Source organism: Lonchura striata, chromosome 3 (genome assembly GCF_046129695.1).
Source record: "Lonchura striata isolate bLonStr1 chromosome 3, bLonStr1.mat, whole genome shotgun sequence".
In the NCBI taxonomy this organism is placed as follows: Eukaryota; Metazoa; Chordata; class Aves; order Passeriformes; family Estrildidae; genus Lonchura; species Lonchura striata.
Genome location: NC_134605.1, coordinates 50,828,101 through 50,854,074, shown reverse-complemented (window position 1 = coordinate 50,854,074; position 25,974 = coordinate 50,828,101). Strand labels below are relative to the sequence as shown.

The window sequence follows — 25,974 nt, the reverse complement described above, 5'->3', positions numbered from 1 at the left end:
GTTTTGGTGGTGATAGGGTACATTGACTGCACAGTAAGAACACCCCCTGCCAACAGCTGTATCCATAGCACAGGCAGCGGGTACACCAGGAACAGATCTCAGAAGTGGAATTATATTTACTTTCTTCATGCAGAGCTGGCTTAATTTTTATTCATTGATTTCCCATTTCATGTTTTTTCAAGTCTCTGAAGTATTTTCATAAAACACCCACAATCTTATCAAGCTCTGTTTATGTGACAGCCACCTTAGGTACACTGTCATTCTTTGATACAACTGTCAGAACACCTGAACTCTCTCAAGGGCTGGTGATGCCTTGTTCTTACTTAATTTTGTGTAAATTATCATTTCAATCACAAAATCATGTAGGTTGGAAAAAACCTGTTACTATCACCAAATCCAGCTGTCATTGAAACATTACTAAGTCCACCATTAAACCCTGTCTCTAAGTTTAATATATATGTGCTTCTTTTATCCAGGGATAGTGACTCAACCAACCACTTCCCTGGGAAGCCATGTTCTAATGTTTGGCAACTGCATTGATGTAGAAATTCCTTTTCTAATATCTGATCCAAACTTCCTCTGTCACAATGTGAGGCCATTTTCTTCTCATCCTGTCGTTATGTGCCAGAAAATACTGTGCAAGAATGACATAATTCAGGCAGTTAAAATCCACGTGCCAGTGAGTGCTCAATACTTCAGTAAAGGCAATTAAGTGCTTGTTGGTCGTAAAAAGCTTGCTGTTGCCCTGCATTAAGCACAAAGGTCAGTCTATGAGGATCGTTAGGTACACAAAGTCAGTGTAGTTTCACAATCCATTTTCTTCAGCCTTAGCACAGCTGGGACGAGATGTTAGCTCTGTACCCCACGCTGATCCTACACTCCATCACCTCTGGGAACACCTGATTTCTGAGGCTGTGACAGTGAGGTGGTTTTTTCATCATCCATTGCTAACTTGTAACCTTCGCTCTCCTTGCTACTCATTCCATCCCACACAGCAAATTGTGCCGCCTCTTGAGTTTTGATACCAAGTAGTACGAAAACAATTTTCTCCACACCTTTCCCTAGGGAGTGAACTTGGGACAGGAAATAAAGGAAAGTGAGCAGCTGAGCTGTTTCAAAGAGAGGTATGGGAAGGGGGAAGCATAAAGGTTCTGGCATTGTGGCTCTGTTTCCTCCTTTCTGTCTCCTTGAAAGCCTGAGAAGACGTGTGGATGTCAAAGATCCATCAACGTTCCTCCATTTCAGGTCTGGAAAAATCATTACTTGCAAAATCACTGACAAAAACTTATATAGCTGCTACATCCTCATCGCAGCTGCAGAGGCATGTAGGAGAAGCGGGTGGCCTTGACTTTAAAAGGTGAAGGTGCAGAATTGCCTGGCACTGGGACACTGGATAGGAGACACGGGAACAGGAAGATGGCAAAAACTGCAGTCTCCATCCTACTCAGCAAACTTCGATTTTTTGAAGCACATATACATTTAGGTTATTTCCAAGAAAAATAAAGCCTCGCAGCATAAATTAGGATTTCTCTACGTGTACCAGTTCCGTGTGCTGTTTCCGAAATACTCCACAGGGTGAACGCTTCGTGTTTTTTAAGAAATGGGGAGACAGCATAAGTTGCAACATAACGAGCCGGACGGGGCTGTCCAAGCGGCTGGGGCTGACAGGTATTAAACACGTCCCAGACAAAGCCAGCGCGGGCATCGCGGAGCACGACATCCCCCACACCGCTGGGGCGGCCGCCAGCCCGCAGTTCCGCGGCTTCCCCCTCCCGCCGCGCCCGCGGCGCCCCCGGGGCGCTGTCCGCCGGTGACCCCGCGCCGCCCCCGCGCTATCATTGCCGGGCATCCCGCCCCTTCCCGCCGGCGCAGGCGCCGCGGCGGGGCGGGGCGGCGAGCGGGCGTGGGGCCGGCAGCGCCGGGGGCTCCGTGTGCGGGGCGGCTTCGTCCGGTCCCCGCCGAGCGCCATGTGGCGGCCGCTGTCCCTCCTGGCTGTCGCGGCGCTGCTGGCGCTCCGCGGGAGCGCGGCTTCCCAGGAGGAGCAGCCGCCCGCAGGTAACGGGCGGGGCGAGGCGGGGGCTGGCGCGGCGCGGGCAGGCAGACCGACTGAGGCAGCGCGGGTCACCCGAGGGGCGGCGGCGCCGGCCGTGCCGCGCCCTGTGCGGAACGCTGCGGGACCGAGCGCCGCCGGTGGGGCCAGGCCCGCGTGCTGCCGCCCGCTGCGGGCACGGGGAGCCGTCGGGCAGTGCGAGCGGCCGGCGGCGGGAGGAGCCCCCGCTCCCGGGCTGCCCCCGGGCGCCCCGGCCGAGCTGTCCCGGTGCGCGGTGCGGCCGGGCCCCGGAGGCCGTCTGGCGGCGCGCCGGCGGCGCGCTGCTGACATCAGCCGCGTTTCGGCTGTTCGCACGCTTCTGGCACTCACAGCAGGAGCGGCGTGTGCCTGGGACAGGCCTGCTGCGCCGTGCTTCATGGCTTCGTATGTACAAAGAAGTAGGGAAACTGGGAATTTCGGTGCGGAAATGGGGAGCACAGGACTAGGGAGTGTAAAGAAGGTGCCGGGATCACGGCCTGGAACACGCGCATTTTGGCGAAGCGCTCCTGGGGAAGAGTGGCTTGCCAACGGAGAGCAGCATTATGTCTCCGTTTGCACGGCGAGTAAACTACAAAAGAAATAGTCAGGCTTACTAGTTTCATTTTAAACTGGAAAAGTTAATTACAGAGGTTGCTGTCTAATAGTCCAAAGAGAACATGAATTTAATTTTTATTGAGACTACTGAGAGCTGGCTGTGTGCCCAGGCTTTTTGGATTCTGCTAATGGAGATTTCTTTGAGTTCAGATCCATGCCCAGGTGAAGTGACTGAACTTGATTGCCCCTGGGCATGGGCCACACCATGCATTGGAAGTCTGCTTAGCTTTGGCTGATAAGGACTAATGATGCTAAAAACACCATTAGAAGCAGAAAGCTCACTTTTCTACGTGTGGGTGCAGCAAACCCTCAGCTCAAAGGAGCAGAATGTATTTTTGAGTTAAATTTTGAAAACTCCAGCAGTATTTTCTTGGTGATTTGCATTCATCTTGGTCACAGCCACTATAGGTAAACCCTTTCTTTTTAGTGAACAAAAGCATAATGAAGGGACTTCTAATTGACAATTCTGTGTATTAGTTGAATGAAAATGGTGGGTTTATATGTAATGACTTACTTTGTTATACTATTGATGCAAGCAGATGTGCTGACCTACAGGTAAAGAATTAAGGTAGAAAGGGAAGTCTGAACCATGTTTATGATGCTGTCACGTATAGAATAGCAGAATGGGTCAGGTTGGAAGTGATCGCTGTGGGTCATCTGGTCCAACCTTTTCCTGCTCAGTCATGGTCATCCTAGAGCACATGGCACAGGATTGCATCCAGATGGTTCTCGAGTATTTCCAGTGAGGGAGACTCCGCAGCCTTTCTGGGCAATCTGTTCCAGTGCTTGGTCACACACATAGTAAAGAAGTTTTTCCTCATATTCAGGTGGAGCTTTCTGTACATTAGTTTCTGCTCTTTGCTTCTTGTTCTGTTGCTTGGCACCAGTGAGAAACTGTCTTCTTGGCACTCCTCCTTCAGGTACTTGTAGCTTTGGGTGAGGTCCCCTCTCGATCATCTCCTCATGAGACTGAACAGGCCCAGCTCCCTCAGCCTTTCCTCATAATGGACATGCCCCAATTCCTTGGTCAGTTTTGTAGCTCTTTGCTGGACCTGCTCCATGTACTTCATGTCTCTCTTGTACCGAGGAGCCCAGAATTTCCTTGGTAATAGTTGTATGATTATTTTTTTCCCCTTAAATCTTATAGGGCTTTCAATGTGCCGGTAGTATAATACATATATCGAGGCTGAGTGTGTAATGAGGAAGTGTTCAGTCATCTTCATCTTCCGTTCTAGGACACTGTTTTCCTTAGAAAAGGAATGATGCCAGACAATCCAGGAGCAGTTGGAACATATGCATTTCCTGCAGCTGAGTGCCTAATGTGCCTGCATTGACAGGCCTCTGACCCCACAGTGGAGCTGGGCTCTTGCTGATGGGAACTCTCAGTCTTTATTTTAATATCGTGGAAGACAAGGTCTGTGGTCAAGGTGAAGAATATTTAGAGGCTGTGGTAGTGGTGCAGGTGCTTGCTGCACATTGTAAGCCACATTTTCAAGGATGTGTGTAGTTCATTTAGGCAGCTGACTTCCCGTTGTGTGTGATAATCATAGTGGCCTTGAGTTGTTTATGATTCAGATTACTGACATTCATAGCAATTTACTGTCAAGCTGCAAACAAAAACAAATTAGATGGTAGAAAGTGCTGTATTTAGATATCATCTATTACAACACTTCTCAGCTATAACAAAAGGGATGAACACTCATAGATAAAACAATATTTATCTTGTATTATTGCATCTGTTTTTTAAGTGTCCATCATGTGCTACTTGGTGTGGTTTTTCTTAAGATGGTGATCTCGGTCTACCTCTCCTCTTAGTACAGCTTACAACTTTGTGGAGATTTTTGTCATAAACAATGATTTTAAAAACTGCACAGAACAATGTCAAACCTCTGAGACCTTAGAAAATAAAATTCTGCTGTAAATAGCATCTGTAAAAATGCTCAATCTACTGTGTATAACGTTTATTCATGATACTTGAGAAATCATTTAAGTTCATTGCAGTAAATACTTAAAAAATTAGTAGCTTTAAATTTTACACCAGTCATGGTACTCATTTAATTTGTAAACTAATTCCTTTGTGAATCTGATGTCTTTCGAGAACTTCTGGTAGAAGTTTTCTGCATAAATTGTTACATGCATTAATTTAAGCTTGTTTTCAGTAACTTTTTTAAGGAAGTAACATTCAGGTATGGAGTTGGCATTACAAGAGAAATATATGTCCTTGGTTTCTTTTGCAAGAATAAATGAAAGTTGGCCAAGACAGGCACATGCAAGCATTTTCACATAAACCTCGTGGTTGCTGCCTCTTAAAAGATAGCCAGTCATCTAGCAGGTACAAAATTTCTTTATCACCTTGCTCCTTGGTGCTTCCCAGTCTGCCAAGCTCCCAGCCAAGCACAGCCAACAGGCAGCTCCCCTCCAACAGTCTGATGGGAGCAGGACCTGTTTGGTGCCTGGCCTGCCAGAAGTGCACAGAGAGGGGCCACGCTAACCCAGATGTGCTGCCTTGAAGGGGAGCATGGCAGAAGGGAGAACCACTGCTCTGACAGACATTTTCCATTCCTCCCCAAGGCACGTGCTTGGTGCTCCTGCAGCCTCTGGTGAGCAGTGACCTCTTCCGGCTTGGTTTTGGTCCTGTGGTGCTGGGCAGTGCTCCTAACTCTTGTCTAGCCCTCAGATGGCTGAACTCTGCTTTTAGTACAGGTCAATTTTGTTTGATTTAGAACAGATTGAAGTGAGGATATAAATAATTAGGAGGACCGTTTTGTCAAGGTTTAACCAAACCCCACAGAGCTGCTTGTTCACTCCATTACCAGCAGGACTGGGGAGAGAATCAGAAGGGTAAAAGCTGGAGAACTCATGGATTGAGATAAAGACAGTTTAATAGGGAAAGCAAAAGCAATGCACATAAGCAGAGCAAAGAAAGGAATTAATTTGCTGCTTCCCATGGGCAGGCAGGTGTTCAGCCGTCTCCAGAAGAGCAGGGCCCCATCATGGGTAAGGGTTACTTGGGAAGACAAACACCATCACTCCAAATGTGCCACACTTCCTCCTTCTTCCCCCCACTTTATGTACTGGGTGTGATGCAGCACAGAATACCCTGGCCACTTGCCAGCCCATATGTATCACCATGGCTGTTACCAGGATGTTCCCAGGCATGTTCATTCCTGTGAGGTGATAAGCAGTACTGCAAGCAGTGAAAGCAACGAGTGCTGGACTCTGAGCCCTGGACTCGAATATACAGTCAGGAAAGTGAGCCTCAGGGCAAGCCACAGTTGTAAATTTAGTGTGGTACACCCCAGTCAAGTCTGTTGTTATCTCAAACCCTTTGAATCCCAAGTTGGACACAAAAAAAAAAGAAAAAAAGGAAATGCAGCCTTCAGAGATAGACTAAATTATTTTTATTTATTATTTTCATCCTTAGCATTGACTTGCTGCTTTCAGAATCTGTCTTTCAGAGTATTGGTTATCTTATTGCCACCTTTTTTTCTGTTTGGTTTTTTTTTTTTCACTGCATATGGCTGCAGAGTACTGCACAAGTATTCGAAGGTAGTGCAAATTTATCTGATCTTTTTTCCATTTTCTTCATTTTCATGGGTGGCATAAGTCATCAGAACTGCTGCCCTATATGGCTGCAGTTTAAGTGGATATGTGAGCTCAGGTCTCCTATGGGCCACTTACATAAGACTTGGATTTCGTGATCCTTGCGGGTCCCTTCCAATTCAGAATATTCTGTGAATCTGTGAGCTGAAGCAGCTGTAGGTAGGGTACAGGGCTGGCACAAGGAAGGTACACTTCTCCCAGTCAGGGGCCCAGAAGAGAACAACTGGCCTCTATCTGTTTTTAAATGATTAGTTAACCATGACTCTACAGCAAAGTTCAGACTGTTGTCCCTCTTGGCCTGTTAAAGTGGCTTATAAGTGTCTTCCTATGATGTGTCACTTGGGGAATATAAGGATTTGTTTGTTTTTTGGAAATCTAAAAAAGGAACAGACTCAAAATACATTTTTACTTGTTATTTCTTCAGTTTGTCTTTTCAAGCTTTCAGTTTGTGCTTTCAGTCTGTATTTCAGTGCCTAAATTATGTTTAAAAGTCACATATGACTTGAATGAACTTCTGCTGTTTCTAGGGCTGCTGTTGTCTCAGATAGCTGAACCATAAACTCTGCATTGTGGAGTCATCAGGCCCTGTTCAATTATGTGCATTATTGCACTTCTGCTGAATTATTTTTGTGTAAGCAGTGCTGACAAATCCCTCTGTGTATACCATAATGCTAGAATGAGGGAAGGAAGTTCAGTCTTACACAAGGTACAAGTATCAGGCTTTGAAGGCTATCTCATTTTTACATCTTGGAAATGTCCAGTTTATTGAATTAATTTTTGCTTTAGGCAGTGCATTGCATTGCTGGTTACTAATCAGCAGGGACTTCCCCAGGCCTTAGGCAGATGATGGAGGGGTCCTGCTGTAATACTTGTTACCTCCTTCAGTGCTCTGGGTCAACCCCTTATGTTAAGCAGGTTATTTTGTGTAATAGTACACAAAAGTTAAAATTTTGTAAGGCTAGCTGCACTGTGGCTTAAAAGTGCATATTTGAAGTAATGTTTATGTGCTTTCACCTATCTGTGTGCTTGATGCCTCTTCTGTCAACTTGTCACCTTTTTTTTCTTGTGGTTGTGAATGTGATTATTATTTTCCTTTTCATCCAATAGCTGAAATACCCCTCTTGTATGTATTAAAACAAACCACGGTACTGCTTGCAGAAGGACCTATATTACATCAAATCTTTGTGGTTGTCAGTAGCATATCTCAGCCTCTACGTATCACTTTCAGTAATGTGTTATATTTGTGGTCTTGTTCTCAGGATGTGAAAATTGTTTACTTTCCCTAAATACATCAGAGAATGAAGTTGTAGTACTTGCTTTGTGAACAAGAGCAAGTCTGATATGAGTTCCCTCAGCATTTTGTAAAAGCCATATTGAGAATACTAGAGGTGCCAAACTAGATATTGAGAAGCTGAGTTGTAACAGTTAAATTTAGTTGAATGATGTCATGATTTGACACTGCCACAATGCCAGTGCCCCCATGAAAATGCAATCTCTCAATTGAATGCTGTGAAATGCAATCAAGAACAGAGCAAAGCAGGCCCAAGCTTAATAACAGATAGAAAACTTTATTAAGCTACTACTACAAAAGGAAAAAAAAGGGGAGGAAAGAAAAAAAAAAACCACACAAAGATCAAAATGAAAACCTTGCAAAGCATTCCTCCTCCTACCACCCAACTCCAACAAACCACAGTGAGACACAATCTGGACCCCAGTCAGGTTTCCACCCTCCAAACAACCGATACTCAGTCCATCGAGGGAACAGAGTCTCTCCTGTGCCACAGACCCCCCAAGAAAACACAGCTGCCACATCCTGTGCTTCCATGTCACACATGGCACTGCCTGGAGAAAAGTTTGCCATGGTGACCCTTCTCCTTTCCATGCACAGTGCTCTCACCACCAATGCATGGGTGGTCAGACTGCCTTTAGGATTTTTTTCCTTTCAAGGATGTTCTGCCAAGAGGGGGAAAAAGCCAACAACAGTTCAGTTTTTAGTTTTTTGGGACCACAGTCCCCCCCCATTTTCCCCTGGGGCTGGGGATCCAAGAACAGAGATCTTCTCCTTCTTTGAGGACAGGGGGCACTACCACAAACCCCCTAACTTTTCTCTGTTCGCTCCACTTCTGTCTTTTCCCAGCTGAAGCATGGTCTCTTGGCTCGCTGGCATCTTCCCAAAATACAGTCTCTCTTGGAGGAGGAGATTAATTCAGTCGGTGGCTACCAAGGAGAAAGTCCAGCCAAAAAAACACTCATTCACCCCCTCCCACCTAGAATTTCTCCTTATAACATCCCAGGGTCCAAGCTGTCTCTCTTCCTCTCTTTCAAACTGAGGAGGGGAAAAAATTTCACAAAGCTTTCATTTCTCAAGTCCTGACTCCCTGGCTGGCTCTCTGCCCAGATTCTCCGGCTCCCAAAGGCAGCTAGGCACCTTCCGGTCCTCGTCCCACCCCCCCTCGCTCTTCTCCTTCCCTGCGTGAACTGGGGGGAACGGAGACATCCCAGATTTCTCCACCCTTCCATCTGCAGGGGTTTCCAGTCCCTCCACCCTTGGGCCCACCTCAGTCAGGCCATGGGCCTTCCCCTCCCCACCCAGCCACGGCCGGGCAGGGGAGAGGCTGCACTGTGCGCTGACCGGAACCAAAGAGAGCGAGTTTCCCTGGGAATTCTGCTTTTAACCCCTCTGTGTTCTCAGAGGCGTGTCCACCTTCAATCGGTCAATATCCAAATTGACCTCTGCCTTCCGAGAAAATTTCTTTTTCTGTGTCAAACCACGACAAGTGACCTTAATTTCTCTTCTCTTCTTGAGTGTCATGCGGCACATCAGCATTTACAGGATTCTGTATTATTCCTTCCCTTGCAGCTGCTCCCTTGTTACTCCTCTTGGGATTGCTACTTGAAACAGATACTTGCTGTACATGGAAGACTGTCAGTGTTGCTTCTTATCTTTGGATTGCTTTACTATATTGCCTCTGATTTTGTTTGCTAAGTGTACTTCAAACACGTTCCTTCAAATGGAACTACATTATAGCTTCAGTGTTCAAATTCCTTACAAATGTTTGTAGTTTATTTTGGTCATCACAGCTTACTGAAGACACTGCTGGAGTGGTAGAAGTATTACTGTTAGAAATTAATAGGGAATCCAGGTTTACCCTAGGAGGCCTGTTGTATTTTGGTCTTGATACTCCAGCTCTGGTACCATCTCTCAGCCCATCCACTCCAATTCAATTTCTGAACAGCGAGAGAAATCTACAGGAACTGGGTAGTCTCCTCTAACTTGGGTAAAGTCTTACAACCTGTCTTGCTGTTAAAGACCAACACAGGGGTATAATCACTGCTTAGGGGCCTGATACAGGCTGTCTGATAGACTTGCTCTCAGTGGGCATGGGTTATCTGATGTTGCAAAGAGGACAAAAGCTGTCTTTGCATGAGAGGTGAGTAGTAGAACAGCGTACAGGGCTTATAGATGTTTGTATTGGTGACAGACTAGCTCATTTGGGGGAAGTATTTGTGATTTTTGTGTTCAGCATGTTGCCTTTTCCAAATAATTTAGAAGTTCATTTGGCTGTTGTGTTTGCAAAGGTCTGTTTATCAACGTGTAATTGTTCTCTTCATTCTAGTGCCTTCACCAACAGGGATTTTAGTAACATCTGAAAATTTCAAAACAGTTTTGCATTGGCAGTACCCACTTATGTCCAAAACTCCTCATTTTATTGTGGAAATCATGCCTTACAAGTAAGTTCTTACTATTTTATTATTTTCTATACCTGATATTCTCTAGAAGCACATAAAAGTAGTCAGTCCATGGTAAATTCTCTGGTTTCTATGCAGTGAAGTCATGTAGGGTGAAGGTTTTTCAAGTGTAAATTAAAGGAAAATTTGTCAAGTGATAGAATGGTTGAGGTTGGTAAGGATATCTGGAGGTCATCTGATCCAAATCCCTTGCTTGAGCAGGTCATCCATGATTATGTCCAGTTGACTTTTGAATTCCCCTAGGGGAAGAGACTCCACAACCTCCATGGGCAATCTGTGCCCTCACAGGTCCTGGCCATGCTCAGTTTGTTTTTTGTTACAGGTAGTGTATTGTACTGACTTGTGCAGTTGAAATTGTATTAATTATTACTTGATCTGTTTTACAGTTTAGGTCACTATAAGAATGTCTCAACCTGTGTGAACACTTCAGCTCATTTTTGTGATCTCTCAGAGGAAATATGTGACCCTTATTCATCTCATTGGCTTCGAGTTAAAGCTGTTGTTGGGTCACAAGAGTCTGAATATGTTGAGGCAAATGAGTTTATTTTGCAAAGGCATGGTAAGTTGTATCTAAACTAAACCTTGTAATTTTTTGCAAATATTTGGAGAGTTAGTAATTATTCCTTTCGTTCTGTTACTGTATTGCATTTGAAATATCTTAAAGCCAGAAGTCCAGGATTAAACGAATCATGATGATTGCTTAGTAGAAACTTCATGGTGCTTGCTAGTTCTTACTCTGTGGTGTCTGAGTATTTGTTTCAAAATGTCTAAAGGCAAGAAGGTGATGGTGATGGAACACTCTGAATTCTTCCCATGTTCCAGACACCAGTTTAGGGTAGGAAACTGTCACCAGACAACATGGACCTTGAGGCAGCACTGAAGTAGCAATGTATTGCTTGACACTAGAATGCCATGTACTGATAGCTTCCGGTATCTAGGGAATACTAAAAGCTGCATAAATACTGGATAACTAAGTTATCTAGTTAACTAAGTTACTAGTTCTTCATGTAAATCCTTCAGGCTGGTTTGCAAAAAAAATCAGACTTTTAACATCAGTACTGTAAAAGTACATTTTGTGTCTACAGTCCAGTGTGGCAGGCCCTGGTATTACATAGGCAGTGCAAAGGAAATGCAACAAAGTCAGGAAAGACTGAGAGACTTCTTCCCATGCTTACTTCATTCCAAACATACAGCTTTCAGGGAGAAGCTGGCCCATGAGTTTGTCTGAATTCTATCTATTCCTGTATTGCTGGAGCTGAAGGAGTGGAGTGCTTTCTGCTATGATTCTGTTCCTCCTCAGCAGTCCTATTACTTGAAATAGTGGCTGGTTTCTGTAGTTTGACAAAAGGAACAAGTCATGGTGGTAATGCTCTGTGTGGCAGTTTCCAGAAAATTGGTAGCCATATATGGAGAAAAGAGACAAAATCCTTTTCCCATTGAACAAGAAACTTATATTCAGTCAGACTGTTAGACACGAAAAATTCACATAGGCCATTGCCACGGGAAATCCAAAGTTTCCAAATGGTGCTCATGGTGAGATTTGTTTACCTTTTCATCTAGTCTTTGTTTCAGTGCAGTATTGTTTTTAACTGAGGTGATTTATGGTGAGATCTAGTCAGCAGGATCTTGAGTTTGGTTCTCGTTCATGTATATGTTTAATTGCTGTTAGTTTTTTCTGTTGTCAGCTGAATTTTTATGGCCTTATGTGTGTTGGACAGTTAAATTATTTAGTAGTTAAATTCATCATGGAAAATCTGTTTCCATTTAGAAGCTGATTAGTTAAGATATCCAAATGCCTCCATTACTTCTAAGCAACAGAGAGGTCTTATCAACACCTATGCCTATGCAATATTCACAGCATGGATATAAAGATGTAATTCTTCTCAAATCTCTGATGAATTTTGGAAAACTAACAATAAATACCACATTTTATGTTAAAAACTTTGGCCTAATAGCAATGGTGTAATATGTTGCAGGAAAAATAGGACCGCCAAAACTGAATATCTCAAGACATGGTGATAAAATCATGGTTGATATTTACCATCCTGTATTCCCTCTTTCTTGTATTGAAGACATCTATTCAAATTTTGCGTACTTGGTGACTGTTCAAGGTAGTGAAAATAAGGTAGGTTCTAAAAATAAAATTAAAAACATTTGTTTATCTTAAATGCTTATACAAGGGATTTATGCCTATGATGCATGGAGCTAACAGGTAAGAAAACAGCTGAACACGTAAAATGTTGAGCACTTTACAATGAGATAGGCGAATGAAAGGTCTGTATTTTTGTTATCCAAATGAGTGCTTGCAACAAAAATTAGATTATTGAGTTAACTGTACACAAGATAAGTGTTAATAACATGCTGCTGTTTCTTCATACATGCTAAAACACTGATAACTTGTGCCCCTCTCACTTGTCTAAAGAGACATTTCATTTAAGAAAATTGACTTTCAAGGTATTTATACAAGGTTATTTAGCAATCATGGAGGGTGAAGGTGAGGAAAATTACAACAGATATGTTTATTTACAGTTAGCTTTTCATCTGCATCCAGGTGCAAGTTTTATAAATGTGAATCTCTACTATGAACAGCAAAAAATTTTAGGTGGAAGATACTATGCTCTGATCAAATATAACATCTTAAGGTAGCCAGTAAGCTGATGGTCACACAGCTTTTGCAAGGCATATGAGTGATGTAGGAAATCTAATAGTATTGTAACATTTTTTGAAGTAGTGGAAGGTACTGTAACACTGTTCTCATGAGTCAGATATTATAATGTGTCTTCCATTTTTTTTTCAGACTGAAGAGGTCTATGAGGACAACTGCACAATGCATAAGTGTAGCCTCAAAATCCCAGTTCTTACTGAAAGTTCCACTTACTGTGTTTCAGCAAAAGGAATTTTTGATTCTCTGATGGTTGGCACTCCATCAGAGGAAAGCTGCACTCCTGCTCCTCTCAGGCAGACATCGAGTAAGATGATTCAAATGCTATATTAAAAAAATACTGAATCTGAAGACAGATCTGATCTAGCAAGTATTTGATGCTTGGGGTGCCTTTGGGAGAATAGAAAAAGTAGGGAAAGCTTAGTCAATCTTTTCTAAATGCACTTTGACAGTTCTGACCTTTACAAATCTTGTATTAAGTGACCCTGAAATTTTTTGGGGTGTTTTTTCCTATGTTGGTATTACACAACGTATTTCTATTATACATGAACACTGGTGTAATTAAAAAAATCACAAATGGATCATTCACTGAGCTATGTGGTTTTCATAGGCATTGTCTGTTCCAGCAACTGGCTTTTTGCTCAGCCTCATCCCTGAGGGTAATATGTATAGACTTTTAACCGGAAGTGACTGTAAGCTTATGGTCATTAAATTATTGCTGTCTTTTTCTTAATTAAAGAGAACAAAAGGAAAATAGTGACCCAAATTTTTAACTACAAACATTGTGGTTGTACTTCGTCATGGCTTGTAATTTCAGCAGAGATAAAACAGATAGAAGCAGTCTTCTTGAATGCACAGGAGCAGCTGGATGAGGGAGGGCATTAAGGAGAGACACATTAGTGGAGTCCTACTGTAATTGTTAACAATTCTGTGCTTTGGAAGATATCATATTTTATTTTTATTGTACATAAACTCTGTGTAGTTATCTCAATTAATATGCTATCACATAGAAGGTGCACAAATACCATTATCCCCATCTGTCATTCCTAAGGAACAAAAAATTAGTTGCAGAATTCCTTTATTTATATAAAAGTGTGATTATGTTTATATAAACTGAAAAGCTTCTGTCATTCTCATTTACTCCATAAAGTCTTATGGCTTAAGTTTTCCTTAGTGAAAAAAGGTTTGCACATTACAGCTAAGCATTCTGAGCTATTACAATTTCTAAAATTATTTAAAATTATACAGCAGTGGCTTGTTTTTCCAAAATTCCTAATAGATTTTTTAAAAATTTCTTAGGTACACATGGCATCATCATTATGTGTGTTGTTATTGGGATTTTGACAGTAGTACTGACAGTATACTGTGGCTGCAAAAAACTAAGGAAAAACAACATACAGCTGCCTAAGTCTTTGGTGAGTTCTGTAACTACTGTATGTTTATACCTATCTCTTGGGTTTGGTTGGGTTTTTTTACTTTTTTATCATGGTCTCATAGATATTTAGAATTTATGCCCGTCTAATACTCTGATAGCCTTTACAACCAGATGCCTCTTAGTTTTTTGGGGCTAGACTTCAGTCTCTCTTTAACTGAAGTAGCAGTAGTTGATCTAGTTTGAGAATTTGGTTCTTAAAAACTCAGTGTGTGCATACCTAGGTAGGTTTGTGTTCATTCTAGTAGCAGAGACACAGAACCACAGAATCACTGATGTGAGAAGATACTTTGAGGTCGTCTACCCAAAGCCTTTTGCTCAAGTGCAAGAGCAGGTTAGCCATGAACATATCCAGATAGCTTTTGACTACATGCAAGGAAGGAGACTCCACAGTTACTGTGGGTAATCTATTCCAATGTTACACCACCCTCACAGTTTTTCTTACCTTCAGAAAAAATTCCGTGTGTTTGTTTGTGCTCAATTCTTTTGTCCTGTCACAGGAGCTGTGAGATTCCTGCATTAAATGGTAGTATTGGCAATTCTGCTAATTGCTACAGTATTCTTAGTAAGGGGAGGGAGTAATAGTTCCGTAGGGAGAGGGAAGAAGGATATGCGGAAGTCTGTTCTCACACAGCAGTCACAGGGAAGAGAAGTCAACAGCTGCTCTATCTTAAAAACTTCCTGTAGCCATCCTTAGGAAACAGAGTGGGTGTTCCTTAAAGAGCAACAGCACTCCTTGGTTTCATGTCAGGCCAAAGTGGTGTACCTAAGTACTATTGTAATAGTCTGCAGGTGTAATGATAGTCACAAGGAATGAACTACACAACTTCAAAGAGCTGCCACCTGAGACAGTAGTAAAAAGAAATCACAGCAAGGGTGTCTTCTCAGTGCATGGAGGAAGTGTCATTTATGGAGACAGTAGACCACAATCTTTGATTTCATGATCTTCAGTTTCAAAATCCTTTAAAGTGGCCTCTCCATAGTCAATGCCCAAGATTCCTCTGGAATCTATGTTCTTTAGAATATAATATCAGGAGGTGAGATTGCTCCGACTAAATGAAGATATCCAAGCCAGAGGTGGTCCCTTTGTAGTAAAGCAGTGATCTAGTTCATACACTTTTGGTCAGACAAAATGCATTCTAAAATTCCCATTGCTTTCCCTGGACTGTGATGAAGCCAGGGGACTATGGAATTAGCCATGGACTGTTTGGAGGTAGCCATTCACACTGTAGACTTTAAAAAATCAGATGAAAGAAACCTCTCTGACATCTGCAGGTAGGCCCCAATATCAAAGCGGACGTTGGAGATGACTTGTCATGTTCACACCAGTGTGCACTTGTCTGAATATGTAACTTTGTGTCCTGTGTACACACAGAAGTAATTTCTGTGAAGACCATTCATTGTAGCAAAAGATGTTTCATGCAGGATTGCAGTGCTGTGCTCAATGGATTCATATTTATTTTGCCTTTCCAGTAACATTGTGATACCTCCTCTAAAAGATCATGAAACAATATCACAAATAGAATGTGTGCTTCTTATTAACACCTGTGAGCTTCCTGATGCATGCTCCAGCTTGACCTCACCTTCTAGAAGCTCATGTGTATGCCCATATTCTCATTCTACTGGGCTAGATGTTACTTTGTGGTTCCTAGGTTCCAGTACCGCAGTATGGTTGACGTGCTACATCATATTGTATTGCTAAGGAGCTGAATAAAGCCTATAACTATTTATAAATATTGTTAGCTACGTGGTCAGGCACTGAGACAAGCTTCCTTGGGAAGTGGTCACTGCCCAAATCCTATTCAAGAAGCATTTGGCCCATGATCTGTGTGGTTTAACTCCTAGGTTGCCCTGGGTGGAGTCAGGAAGTAGACACCGATTCTTGTCGATCCCTTCCAAATCGGAGTATTCTGTATTTCTGTCCATTTCCAATGAAGTCTCTAATGACAAATATAAGTTGTAGAGGCCATAGAGGTAGTTCAAATACAGATAATGTAAATACTGTGGGAATGTAAAATGAGCAATTAATAACTTAAGCCTAATTATTTTATGGTTAATAATTTAAAGTAATGAACAAACAGTTTAATTAATATGAATGATACATTTAATTATATGCCATTATCTCTATAGACTTAATGGCACTTGGAGCTTGTCACTGACCTTTGAATATGTACTAGGCATTTCTTTCTGTACAGGTTATGATCATTGTGCCTTACCTGAGCTTGTCTGAAAATAAAACATCTAGGGAGTTTTTCCATCTGTTACAAGGCTGGACAAGATTTCCTGCCTTAGGACTGCTAATTTTCTGTGATCTCCTTCCTGGCACCTTTAAGTCAATGCTAAAACATCATTTGAGTGACTTCCAGCAACTTGGAATTTTCCAACAGAAGGGAAAATAAGAGAGAGTATCCATTAAGCAGCTACCTTTGTGAGTCTTACATACTCAGAGAACGGGAAAAAAAATCCATTGTCAATTAGAGCTCCAGAGCTTTTATACTGTCTTTTCTATGCTGTTTGTGACTCCCAAGAATTACATATCAGTCATGTCTTGGTCCTACTTCCACAGTGCAGCTGTCATTTGATACAGGCAATGACTGATTGTCTTCATCAGAAAACATGTTTTTTTAAATGTTTAAACATCATTATAAACGGTAGGATCCTACCAGGAACAGCCATATGTGAAATGGGACAGATTCCTTTACAAGATGTTGTGTTAGCCTTCTGCGTGGATCAAAGGAATCAGTTTCAGCAGTTCAGCTGTAGTTAAAACTCCTTTTCATTTATCTCACAAAAAGTATTGCAGGAGGTTGTCTTTTATTACCCATTGTCTTCAATCATTGCATGTCCTGTGGCTATTCCTGTACTAGATTTTTATTCTAAGATTTGTGATAAGGGCTTACCCACTTTTAAAGGAACCTGGCCATAATTTTCTGATGAGCTGTGGTCATCTCTCTCTCTGCTTTAACTTCCTTGTCTTTTTCTTCAGTGTCTTTAATCTTTGAACAGTGGCAAATATTTTTGGGAGTAGAAAACATCTACTGTCAAGAGAAAAGTGAAAGTTGAGTCTTACTTAAGCCTACTTTTCTGTTTTCTGCTGGTGCTTTTTCTGGTTCTGACAGGAATGACAAGGCTGTTCTCTTTGTAGAACACTTACGGATATTCAGAAAACGCTTGGGAATTTTATTTGCAGCTCTATTTCTTCTTGGTATACAACATATATTTTTGATGTGGAAAAATTAATTGTTCCTGTAAATATTGATTGATATTTGCCACCAATAATTGTTATCTTACAAGAGAGAAGCTGCTTCATTTCTTTTGTGAAGTTTTTTTTTCCCCTGAGAGCATCTCTAGGGGGCAGTCACATAGTTTTCTCTTTATAAATTTACATAGCATTAATGTTTTGTTGAACCATGCAAAGACCATGAATATTTTTGACATCATGCTAATGGAGTTTGAAATGGAGTTTGAAATGCAGGCTCAAATGGAAACTCTCCTTCATGAAATGTACACCTGAAAATTACTTGGAATTCATAGGTGGACCCATCATTAGAAAAGGAAGTTAAGGAAGAATTGGTAATTACCTTAACTGTTATGGATTCCTTGGGCTATGTTATTTAGCTGTGCCCTTGAGCCTGACTTTCAGCAGTGTGTCTCACTAGTCTGTTGAGACTGTGAAAGACCTGAAAGCTCAAGTGCTGTTATTTGAGATGGGAAGTTATGAGTACCTGCACATGCCAGGAAATATTGCTGATACCCATCACTAGCTGTCAGTTTGTTAGGTAATGTGAATAAAAGAAAAATATTAGCTATAGTAAGTACTTCAAATAGCAACCATATCTTAATTACACTTGTTACTTAAGATCTTTTAAATGTTACTGTAATAAGAATTCAGTTACTGTAATAAATTGATTCTTATCTTTGAAGCTAGAAACAACTGCATGAGTTGCTGAATTGTCTTGTAGTCATGACTCAGTGACTTTTAAAAAATCTTTGATACCGGGAAACACATAGGAGTTTTTTCTTCTGAACACTTCCTTCTTTCATGAATGGGAATAGGAGTGTCTTTGCACCATCTTGCCTTGGTCAGAAACTTGTCAAGAGAAAAACTTCCATTTTTGAGAAGTCTTAGATGTAGTTGTACCAAGAGTATGTATTTTATCCCCAAAGTCTTGTATTATTTCCGGCACTCACTGTGAAATGCCAGACCTGTGTAGAATGCAAGGTGATCCCTTAACAGATTTTAGGACTGTGAATTTTTTTTAGAGCTCTGTGAAAATCCTAAAAGGATAGAAACAAGAACTGACTGGGTTTTGCTTTTTACTTTAGTTTAGCATGTACTAGTATGGGGAGAGATGGAAAGCTGAAAATGCAGCTTTTGACCATGGTTTCTGTAATACTTTGTTGTAATTCACATTCCTCAAGTATTCCACCTTACACAGAGAATTACCTTCTCTTGTCACATGCTGATTATTATTATATAGGTGAGTATTGGAGTCAGATGTTTGCTAATCCCCATCCCAAAAAACTATAGATGCTGGCCCCTTCAAGATCAGTGTTGTATAGCATAAATACCCAATATTTTGGATATATATCCAATAAACCTGTATAAAGAGATTCTCAAAAAGTACATTAATCCTTTAAGGTGCTCTTAATATTTTCAGTATATGCCCATTATTGATTGTAATCTGTTACTTGCAACTAACTTTTAAGCATTTCCCTGAATTTTCATGAAAATTACTCTGAATATTCCTTATGTAGTATTCTGTTTCCAAAACAGAAAATGAAGCTCCAGAGATACTGATGGTTGAGTGTCAGCTAGTTGAAGTGTGCTAGGAACCACCTGAATGCACTTCCCAGTGGCATCCCTTGATTCCTTAGGGGATTTCCTCACCTTAGTGATGTTCACACAGCTGTTTGTAAAACTAATTTAGATGACCGGTAACGGCTCATCAGGGACTGTTTGCTTGACCTGTGGTGTTGTTTGGCTGGTTGGTTTTCCTTAATTGTAATGCTTTTATAGCTTCAGCCTTAGCCACAGAGTAGCATCAACAGGTATCAGGGCTACTGAGGGGTAAGACAATCAGACTGAAGTGAGAGATGAAAGGAGTTTCTAATGAAGTCAGCACACTCTGAAGGCATGAATGTAAAGCTACAGTCTCACAACCTTTAAATCAGCGAAGACTCTTGAAAAACAGAGTCAGGTTGGATCATCTGGTTTTGATGGCCCTCTCAGTTTTTACACTAGTACAGACCAGGAGGTTCTTTGTATCTATTTGTAATTTTTCTTATTGTTATTTTACTTTGTCTTTCCTTCTCCTGTATACATCTCTTTCTTCCAGATTAGCATCATCTGAATTTTCAGACAGTTTCTTTTTTTACAGAGTATCTGAAAAAACAGTGATTGTGTGTTTTATTAAGAATTTCATGGATCTATAATACTTGATATTGTGTGATACACAAACATAGTGAATTACAAAATTTGTGAAAGAACATTATTAACTCTTTCTCCCTAGGTGTTCTATTATCTTTAGGGAACACTATCAAATAGCTGAAAATTTACTCTACTTTGTTTTTTATTTGTATGTACTCTTGAAAAGATATTAAAAAAAGTCTAAATTTTTAAAATAATTTAATATTAAGCAGCTTGAAGGCATATTGTAAATGTTTAAAACAAGCTGGGGCCTGGCCATTGAAAGAATTCATATTACCAACCTGTGGAGGGTTTTCAAAGTGAAACATGAAAATTTGCAGCCTTGAGAGACTGCTTATTGGCTCTGTGAAGTATGATGAGAGACTTCAGCATAGTTACTGGGTGTGTTGTCCACTTCCCTCCTGGTTAAGACAGATACCAGAAATTATCACAGGCGCTGTAAGTTACACTCATTAGCTATAGAGTATGAAAGGTTTCCCCAGCTGAAGAGTATTATGTTGTCTTTTGCTGTTCTCCTCTACATTGGAAACTGCACAGTATAGTGGGTGACATGAAATGGATTTGATCCTTGCAAATATGCTTGCCCAGAGAAAGCATTTTTGAGAGCTTGCATACAAGTGTTACTAGAAGTTAAACTTACGGACATAGGCCAGTGTCTCTGCCCGATTTTAATTTTGCTGTTTTGTTTTGGAATTGGTTAAAATGATGTTAAATTTGTTATTATCAACTTAAATATTTTTCCAAATTTTAAACTCAAAGTTGTTTGGTTTTTTTTTTCCCATTTAAGGTCAGTGTGATGAGAAACCTGAACACAGGTGCCTTGATGGGACCAAGATCAGAGGGGAAGTATATATCTGTAACATCAGGCCTCTCAGATTTGCCAGTGATTGGTGAAGTCACCTTGCTGGAGATAGAGCCAAAAGAACAAACTGTTAGTCCTGTGAATTCCTGCGATGGAGAATCTTCTGTCCCTTCCCCAGAGGCACCAGCCAAAGCAGAGGAGGTGCCTATTCAGGAAAGCACAGAGGAGGTCTCTGTTGATACTGATGAACAAAATTGCGAAGTAAAAGAGAGTTACTTCATTTCTAACAGTAGCCAAGTGGATGTATGCAGTAAGTCTTCAGATTCGGAGATTTCTACCACAGAAACACAGCCAACAGTCACTCCAAGCAGCTGCTTCAAGTTTTCTGGCTATGACAAGCCTCACGTTCCGTTAGATGTGTTGATGATAGATGTTGGTGAAGAACAGCCTGTGAACGCTTACAGGCCAACTGAGTAGCCAAGGTAACTGCAGTGCTTCGCCACAGCTGAGAAAGAACATCATTACTGAAGGTTATGGAAAGACTAGGTTAACAAGTACTAAGTTGTACTTGTTCTGATCAGTAAACAATTGAAGATAGTACTTGAAAATGGCATAAAAAGAGTGGGGAAAATCCGTAATAACCACTTTTAAAAATGCTTTTATATATTATATAACTCATTTTTTCCTATTTGAAATAGTGTTGCGTTTTTTAACAATACTTTATAGAAGACATACCATTGACTATAAAACAGCAGGTGTACCATTATTCACTTCTGCTTCAAGTCTTGTTCAAAATAAGTTCAATGAACATAATGCTTAAGAAATCCTTCACTTGATTATAAGAGACATGTGCAAGAAATGTTTGAGAGTTTTTACCATTTTTGAAGGTATCCTCTTGCTTATCTTTTTCTTCTGAAGAGTATTTTTATATTAAATTAAATGCTCTTATTTCTTTTAAATAAGATTATGCCTATAAGTTGTTCCTGTGTATTTTAAGAATTTTATTCCATGGCAAAGATGTAAGAAGTAATGGCCATAAACTAAGAACAAAAGAAGTTCACCTCAACATTCAAAGAGGAAGCTTCTTTGCATTGAGGGTAGGTAGCAGAACACTGGAAGGGACTGCCCAAGGAGATCCTGGAGTTTCCCTCTTGAAGGCATTCAAAACCCACCTGAACTGTGTCACCTGCTGTAGGTGACCCTGCCTTGCCAGCAAGTTGGACTGGATGATTTCCAGAGGTTCCTTCTAACCCTAACAATTCTGTGAAAGTACCAGTTATTTGTAGTCTTTGCTGTTAACTTCAGCACAGCAGCACCCATGAACACCTAGTGGTTTGAGTAGCCATGTCACATTCTGGCAGAATATATTAGCAAGCTGACTGATCATAAATGAAAAAAAAAAAAAAAAGTCTAATGGGTGGTTGCACAAATTCTTTAGAAAATGTCCTCAAAATTCAAAAGCCTGGTTTCTTCTGGGACGCTTTTGTCCTAATTTTTAGAACCATATGTTCTCTCACCAGAAATTAATAGATTTTCTTCCAAGCATGTTTTCTAGCAGGATGAAAATCACTGCTATTTTCCCCATTTAAATAACATAACTTGGGATCTACGTAAAATCACCCTCTAAAAATATGTCTCAAGACAATCGAAAATAGTGTGATGAAGTTTTATTGTCAAAAGTTTTATTGTCATCTGACAGCCTTCTGAATTTTGTATTGTAGAGTTGTAGTTTTGAAAACTGAGGAATAAGAATTTTATATTTTTATATTTTTTCATATTGAAATCCATGCAATCCATTTATTTCCCTTTAATCAAGATTTGATAGGTATTTTCTGTTTGTTGGAAATGTTTATAGCAATTATTAATGAAGTTTAGTTCAGGAAAAAAGAACACTTTACGGGTACAAGTTGGTTCATTTGCCCAAAATTGTGGGTTTGTTTTAAAATACATTTCTATAGGATTATCAGAATTGTTAGCCTGTTAACAGCAGGTGGTTTTAAAAGGAAAACCAGTGTCATAGTGCTTCTTTTATATTTCTCAGTGACATGAGTATTCTTACAGTGAAGTTAGTTTATACAGCAGTTTTGGGAGTGTGTCCATTCTTCTATATATCAGATATTGACCACAATGGTACAAAAGATTTAAAGACAGTATTTTTCCCATCACTACTCACAGGAAGGTAACAGATTGCTTACCAGGGTTTTGATAACTTTAGGAAAAGCCAAATCAAGCAGGTGAATTTTGTAGTTACAATGTCATGGAAAGCCCAGTTAGTAATTGTTAGCTGGCTGTGATTTGTTTCTGCATTTTATTCAAACATAATGAGACCCCCTAGCAGCTTTTTCAATGTCATATTCTGGGTTGAGTTCCTAGAAGGCAATGCTTAGTGACTTACTGCTTAGGATGCACTAGGGTGTAGGTCTTCCCATGGCAGAGGTGCAGAAAATAACACTCTTGGTGTTACAAGAAGGCTTTTTGAAAATCGGCATTAATTGCACTTGAAACTTCAACTAAACTGACTTTCCAGGTAGTGATGTGGTTCATCACTGAAGCTCCTAGCAGGCTGTTTACAAAGTAGATGAGCAGCTGTGTCTTGTGAAGAAATTGGAGTTGATGTAATTTCTTTCTGATTTTGGAGGTTTGTTGATGAATATGAATTGCAATAAATACCTCAGGAATTTATAAATGCCAGAGAAGTGTTTAATTTTTAACTTGGCTCTGGAGGGATAAAGAGAACATTAAAAACTGTAAAGTTAGTCTTGTTTTTTGGGAAGAAGTTTCTGACCAGACAATTTGCTGACTTTGCAACTACAGAGTATTTAACCTTGCACTTGATTGCTTGTTTTCCTTCTGCTAGTTTTGTCAATAAAAGAAATAAAATGTTGATGTTGCCCAGGAGTGTCAGGAATTAGCTCTGGCAGTTGTTGGATTTGATGTATCTGCCACAAAACCAATATTCGTCAGAAGCATGTAATTTTTTAAAAATTCTTAGCAGTGTATCAGGAAACTGGTGCTGTTAGAACTAAGACTTAGCATCTTAGATTTGTGTGAGCTAAGTGTTTCCATTGTTCTGGAAGATCTTCCTTTGCTGACACAGTGGAAGAGGAATGCAGATAGACACATTTTAAAAACAAGCTGACTATCTCAGCTTCTTTTCTTTTACCCCTGCAATACAACTACATTGTACATTCTTCTGAATATTTCAAATCCCATGAAGTCAAATGTGAGTAAAAGGACCCAGCCAGGAGCTAGGGTATCATTAAGAACAGTGATGTTAAATAAGAAATTACACAAAAATACATCATAATATATGGGAAATATTTGTCATGGCAGATAGTCACATTTACTGGAAAGGTGGTGTTATTTTAGAAGCTGAAAATCAAGAACAGCAGTATGACTGCTTTTTACTATGTCACATATATGTACAACAGACCTGCTCTTGAAATAAAACAAGGTTAAATGTACTTTTTAATCAAAATTCCTGAACTGTAAATACAGAAGCCAATGAACTTGCACCATCCCTGCAGACTGTGTTGTGTGTGCTGCATACTTACCTAGTGGCACAGGGATAGTTTAGATGTCTAAATTGCTCAGGCCAGCTTACAGCTTTTGTAGTTCTGAAATAAGGAAGTTTAAGGGTGCACAAAGCACAGGATTCTTTTACTAGCTGTGTCTAGCTGAAAATGCAAGGCCAGAGTGAGACAAGATGTGTTTCTGGGTCAGTAAGCTCTGTTACCACCAGTCCTGTTTTTAGCAGTTGCCAGCACTGGTGTTGAAAGCCTAAGAGTAGGGCAAGTCATGGTGGTAATCTCCATTTGGATACAGTCCAGCAATTTTCAGTGTGAGGATTTCTTGGGATGGGAATGGAAATGCCTTCCCAGCTAGTTAGCCTTGCTTTTGCAGTTCTGCAATACCAAATATCTGAGCAATGTGGTTGGCAACCTGTCAGGTACCTGAGTTTAATTGATTAATATTCTTGTGATGAAGCAGTTTGCTTGAGCTTCTGAATATTCATACATAGCACCTTGATCCAGAATATGGAAGTGTCTAACATTTATACATTGAAAATAATTTAAAATTCATGCCTTTTATCAGCTATCCAGTATGACACCTTTATAAGGTTTTGCCACTTCAAACCTTTTGAGCTGATTTTTACTCTTGTCCTGGCTGCTTAGCAGTCCTCCCTTCCTTTCACTTCAAAATGATTTGGGTGTCAAGATAAGACTCCAAAACCTTATATCCTGTGAAAGAGAACTTTATTTTGCCCTCTTACGTGCCAGCATTTCTAAGAACTTCTTTGGTTCTTGTTCTTGAGTGGACATTGTAATTTTTATTATTAGATCTGCGGTTAACAATGAAGTATTGTGGCAGTACTGTGTTCTGGCTCAAAAACAGAAAATTGCTTTTGTGTGGTTTTCCACAGAAGTCAGTAATATAGTTTAAAAAAAAATTGCCAAATCTTCTGATATCTGTAGAAGCAAGACAGTTGCCTGGAACATAATCACTTTTTTTTTTTTTTTATCCTTCATAGAAGATTACAGAAACAGAAACTTGCATGAGAAAACCCGTTTTTCTCAGGGTTAGGAATAACCAGTTGCTCTGAAGTCATTCCATGGAAACAGCTGAGTATTAATAAGTAAGAGATGTTGTACTTGGCTCAAATTAATAGTTTCAGCATGTCTTAAAAATACCAAAAACCCAAAAAGCAAAAACACACAACCAAAATGACAAACCAAACACAAAGCACCTTTTATCTCAGGGAAAGGTGACCTGTGTAGATTCCTTTAGTGTGTTTTTTTTTATAGTTAAGTCCTTTAACTATGAAGTTCTTGTTTATTAATAGTCTTTCTCTAAATGGATGCCATCATTGGGCTGAAATCTGTAATGAAATTCCTGTAAATACTGTACAGTTTAAATGTTTTTATATGTAAATTAAAAAAAAAAAATCTAAGAAGAAAATTGTGTGTCCTTGCCCCTTTATGACTGTTATTTTGTTCTGAAGACTAAATATGCTTTTGAAGCTCTCAGTTCATGTTTCTTACATAGTGTATGCTTGAGCTTTTTTGAGAATCAAAACATTGTTTGGCAGAGATGTGTGTGGCCCACCTGTGTGTGTGTACGTGTGCAGCCAGTTCCTGGATCCTGCTGACCATCTTCATCCTTGGTGTTGCAGCTCTTCTGCCCTTTGACGCTGGTGATGCAGCCTGCAGTAACATAAGTCCAGTCCTATGCAGCCTGGGGTTGCTCCCTTATGTTCTGTTTTAAAATTATGGACAAGGATTAAATAGTCAAATCATTTGAATGGATTCATTGCTACAGAGCGAGGAAAGCTGGCCATCCTTGGAACTTACTGCTGTTCATTAGAAGTTTAAAGATCACAGAAGTCTTATTTGTGTGATGTTTTAATTTCTGCTCTCCACCCACAGCTTGAAAGAGGAAAAGCATTACAAGCAGAGCAAACAATGAGCAGGCAAACCAAGAGGTTCTGCCTGCCAGCTTGCTCTGTCCTGCAAAATTAATCCTGCAGTTGTCAAATCCTTGCAATGTGCACAGTACAGCAGTAAAGAGTACTGACTCTGATACAGCTTTTTTTTTCTGTGCTGACATCGCT

At 40.4% G+C, this 25,974-nt stretch overlaps 1 protein-coding gene across 1 annotated transcript; it reads left to right on the top strand.

Moving 5' to 3' along the window:
* Nucleotides 1-1,899: 1,899 nt before the first annotated feature.
* IFNGR1 (interferon gamma receptor 1) lies at nt 1,900-20,965 on the top strand. Its single transcript, XM_021553077.2, has 7 exons — nt 1,900-2,055; nt 9,904-10,018; nt 10,423-10,595; nt 12,013-12,161; nt 12,834-13,005; nt 13,998-14,113; nt 20,349-20,965. Exons 1-7 carry the CDS (start codon nt 1,968-1,970, stop codon nt 20,838-20,840), a joined length of 1,305 nt encoding a protein of 434 aa, XP_021408752.1. The 5' UTR covers nt 1,900-1,967; the 3' UTR covers nt 20,841-20,965.
* The last annotated feature ends 5,009 nt before the right edge of the window (nt 20,966-25,974 follow it).

Bases quoted from the DNA above. Each gene is read 5' to 3' on its own strand.
- IFNGR1 (XM_021553077.2), top strand. From the start codon at position 1,968: ATGTGGCGGCCGCTGTCCCTCCTGGCTGTCGCGGCGCTGCTGGCGCTC. The intron at 10,596-12,012 runs GTAAGTTGTATC...AATATGTTGCAG, and splicing joins GTTTATTTTGCAAAGGCATG to GAAAAATAGGACCGCCAAAA. The intron at 13,006-13,997 runs GTAAGATGATTC...AAAATTTCTTAG, and splicing joins TCCTCTCAGGCAGACATCGA to GTACACATGGCATCATCATT.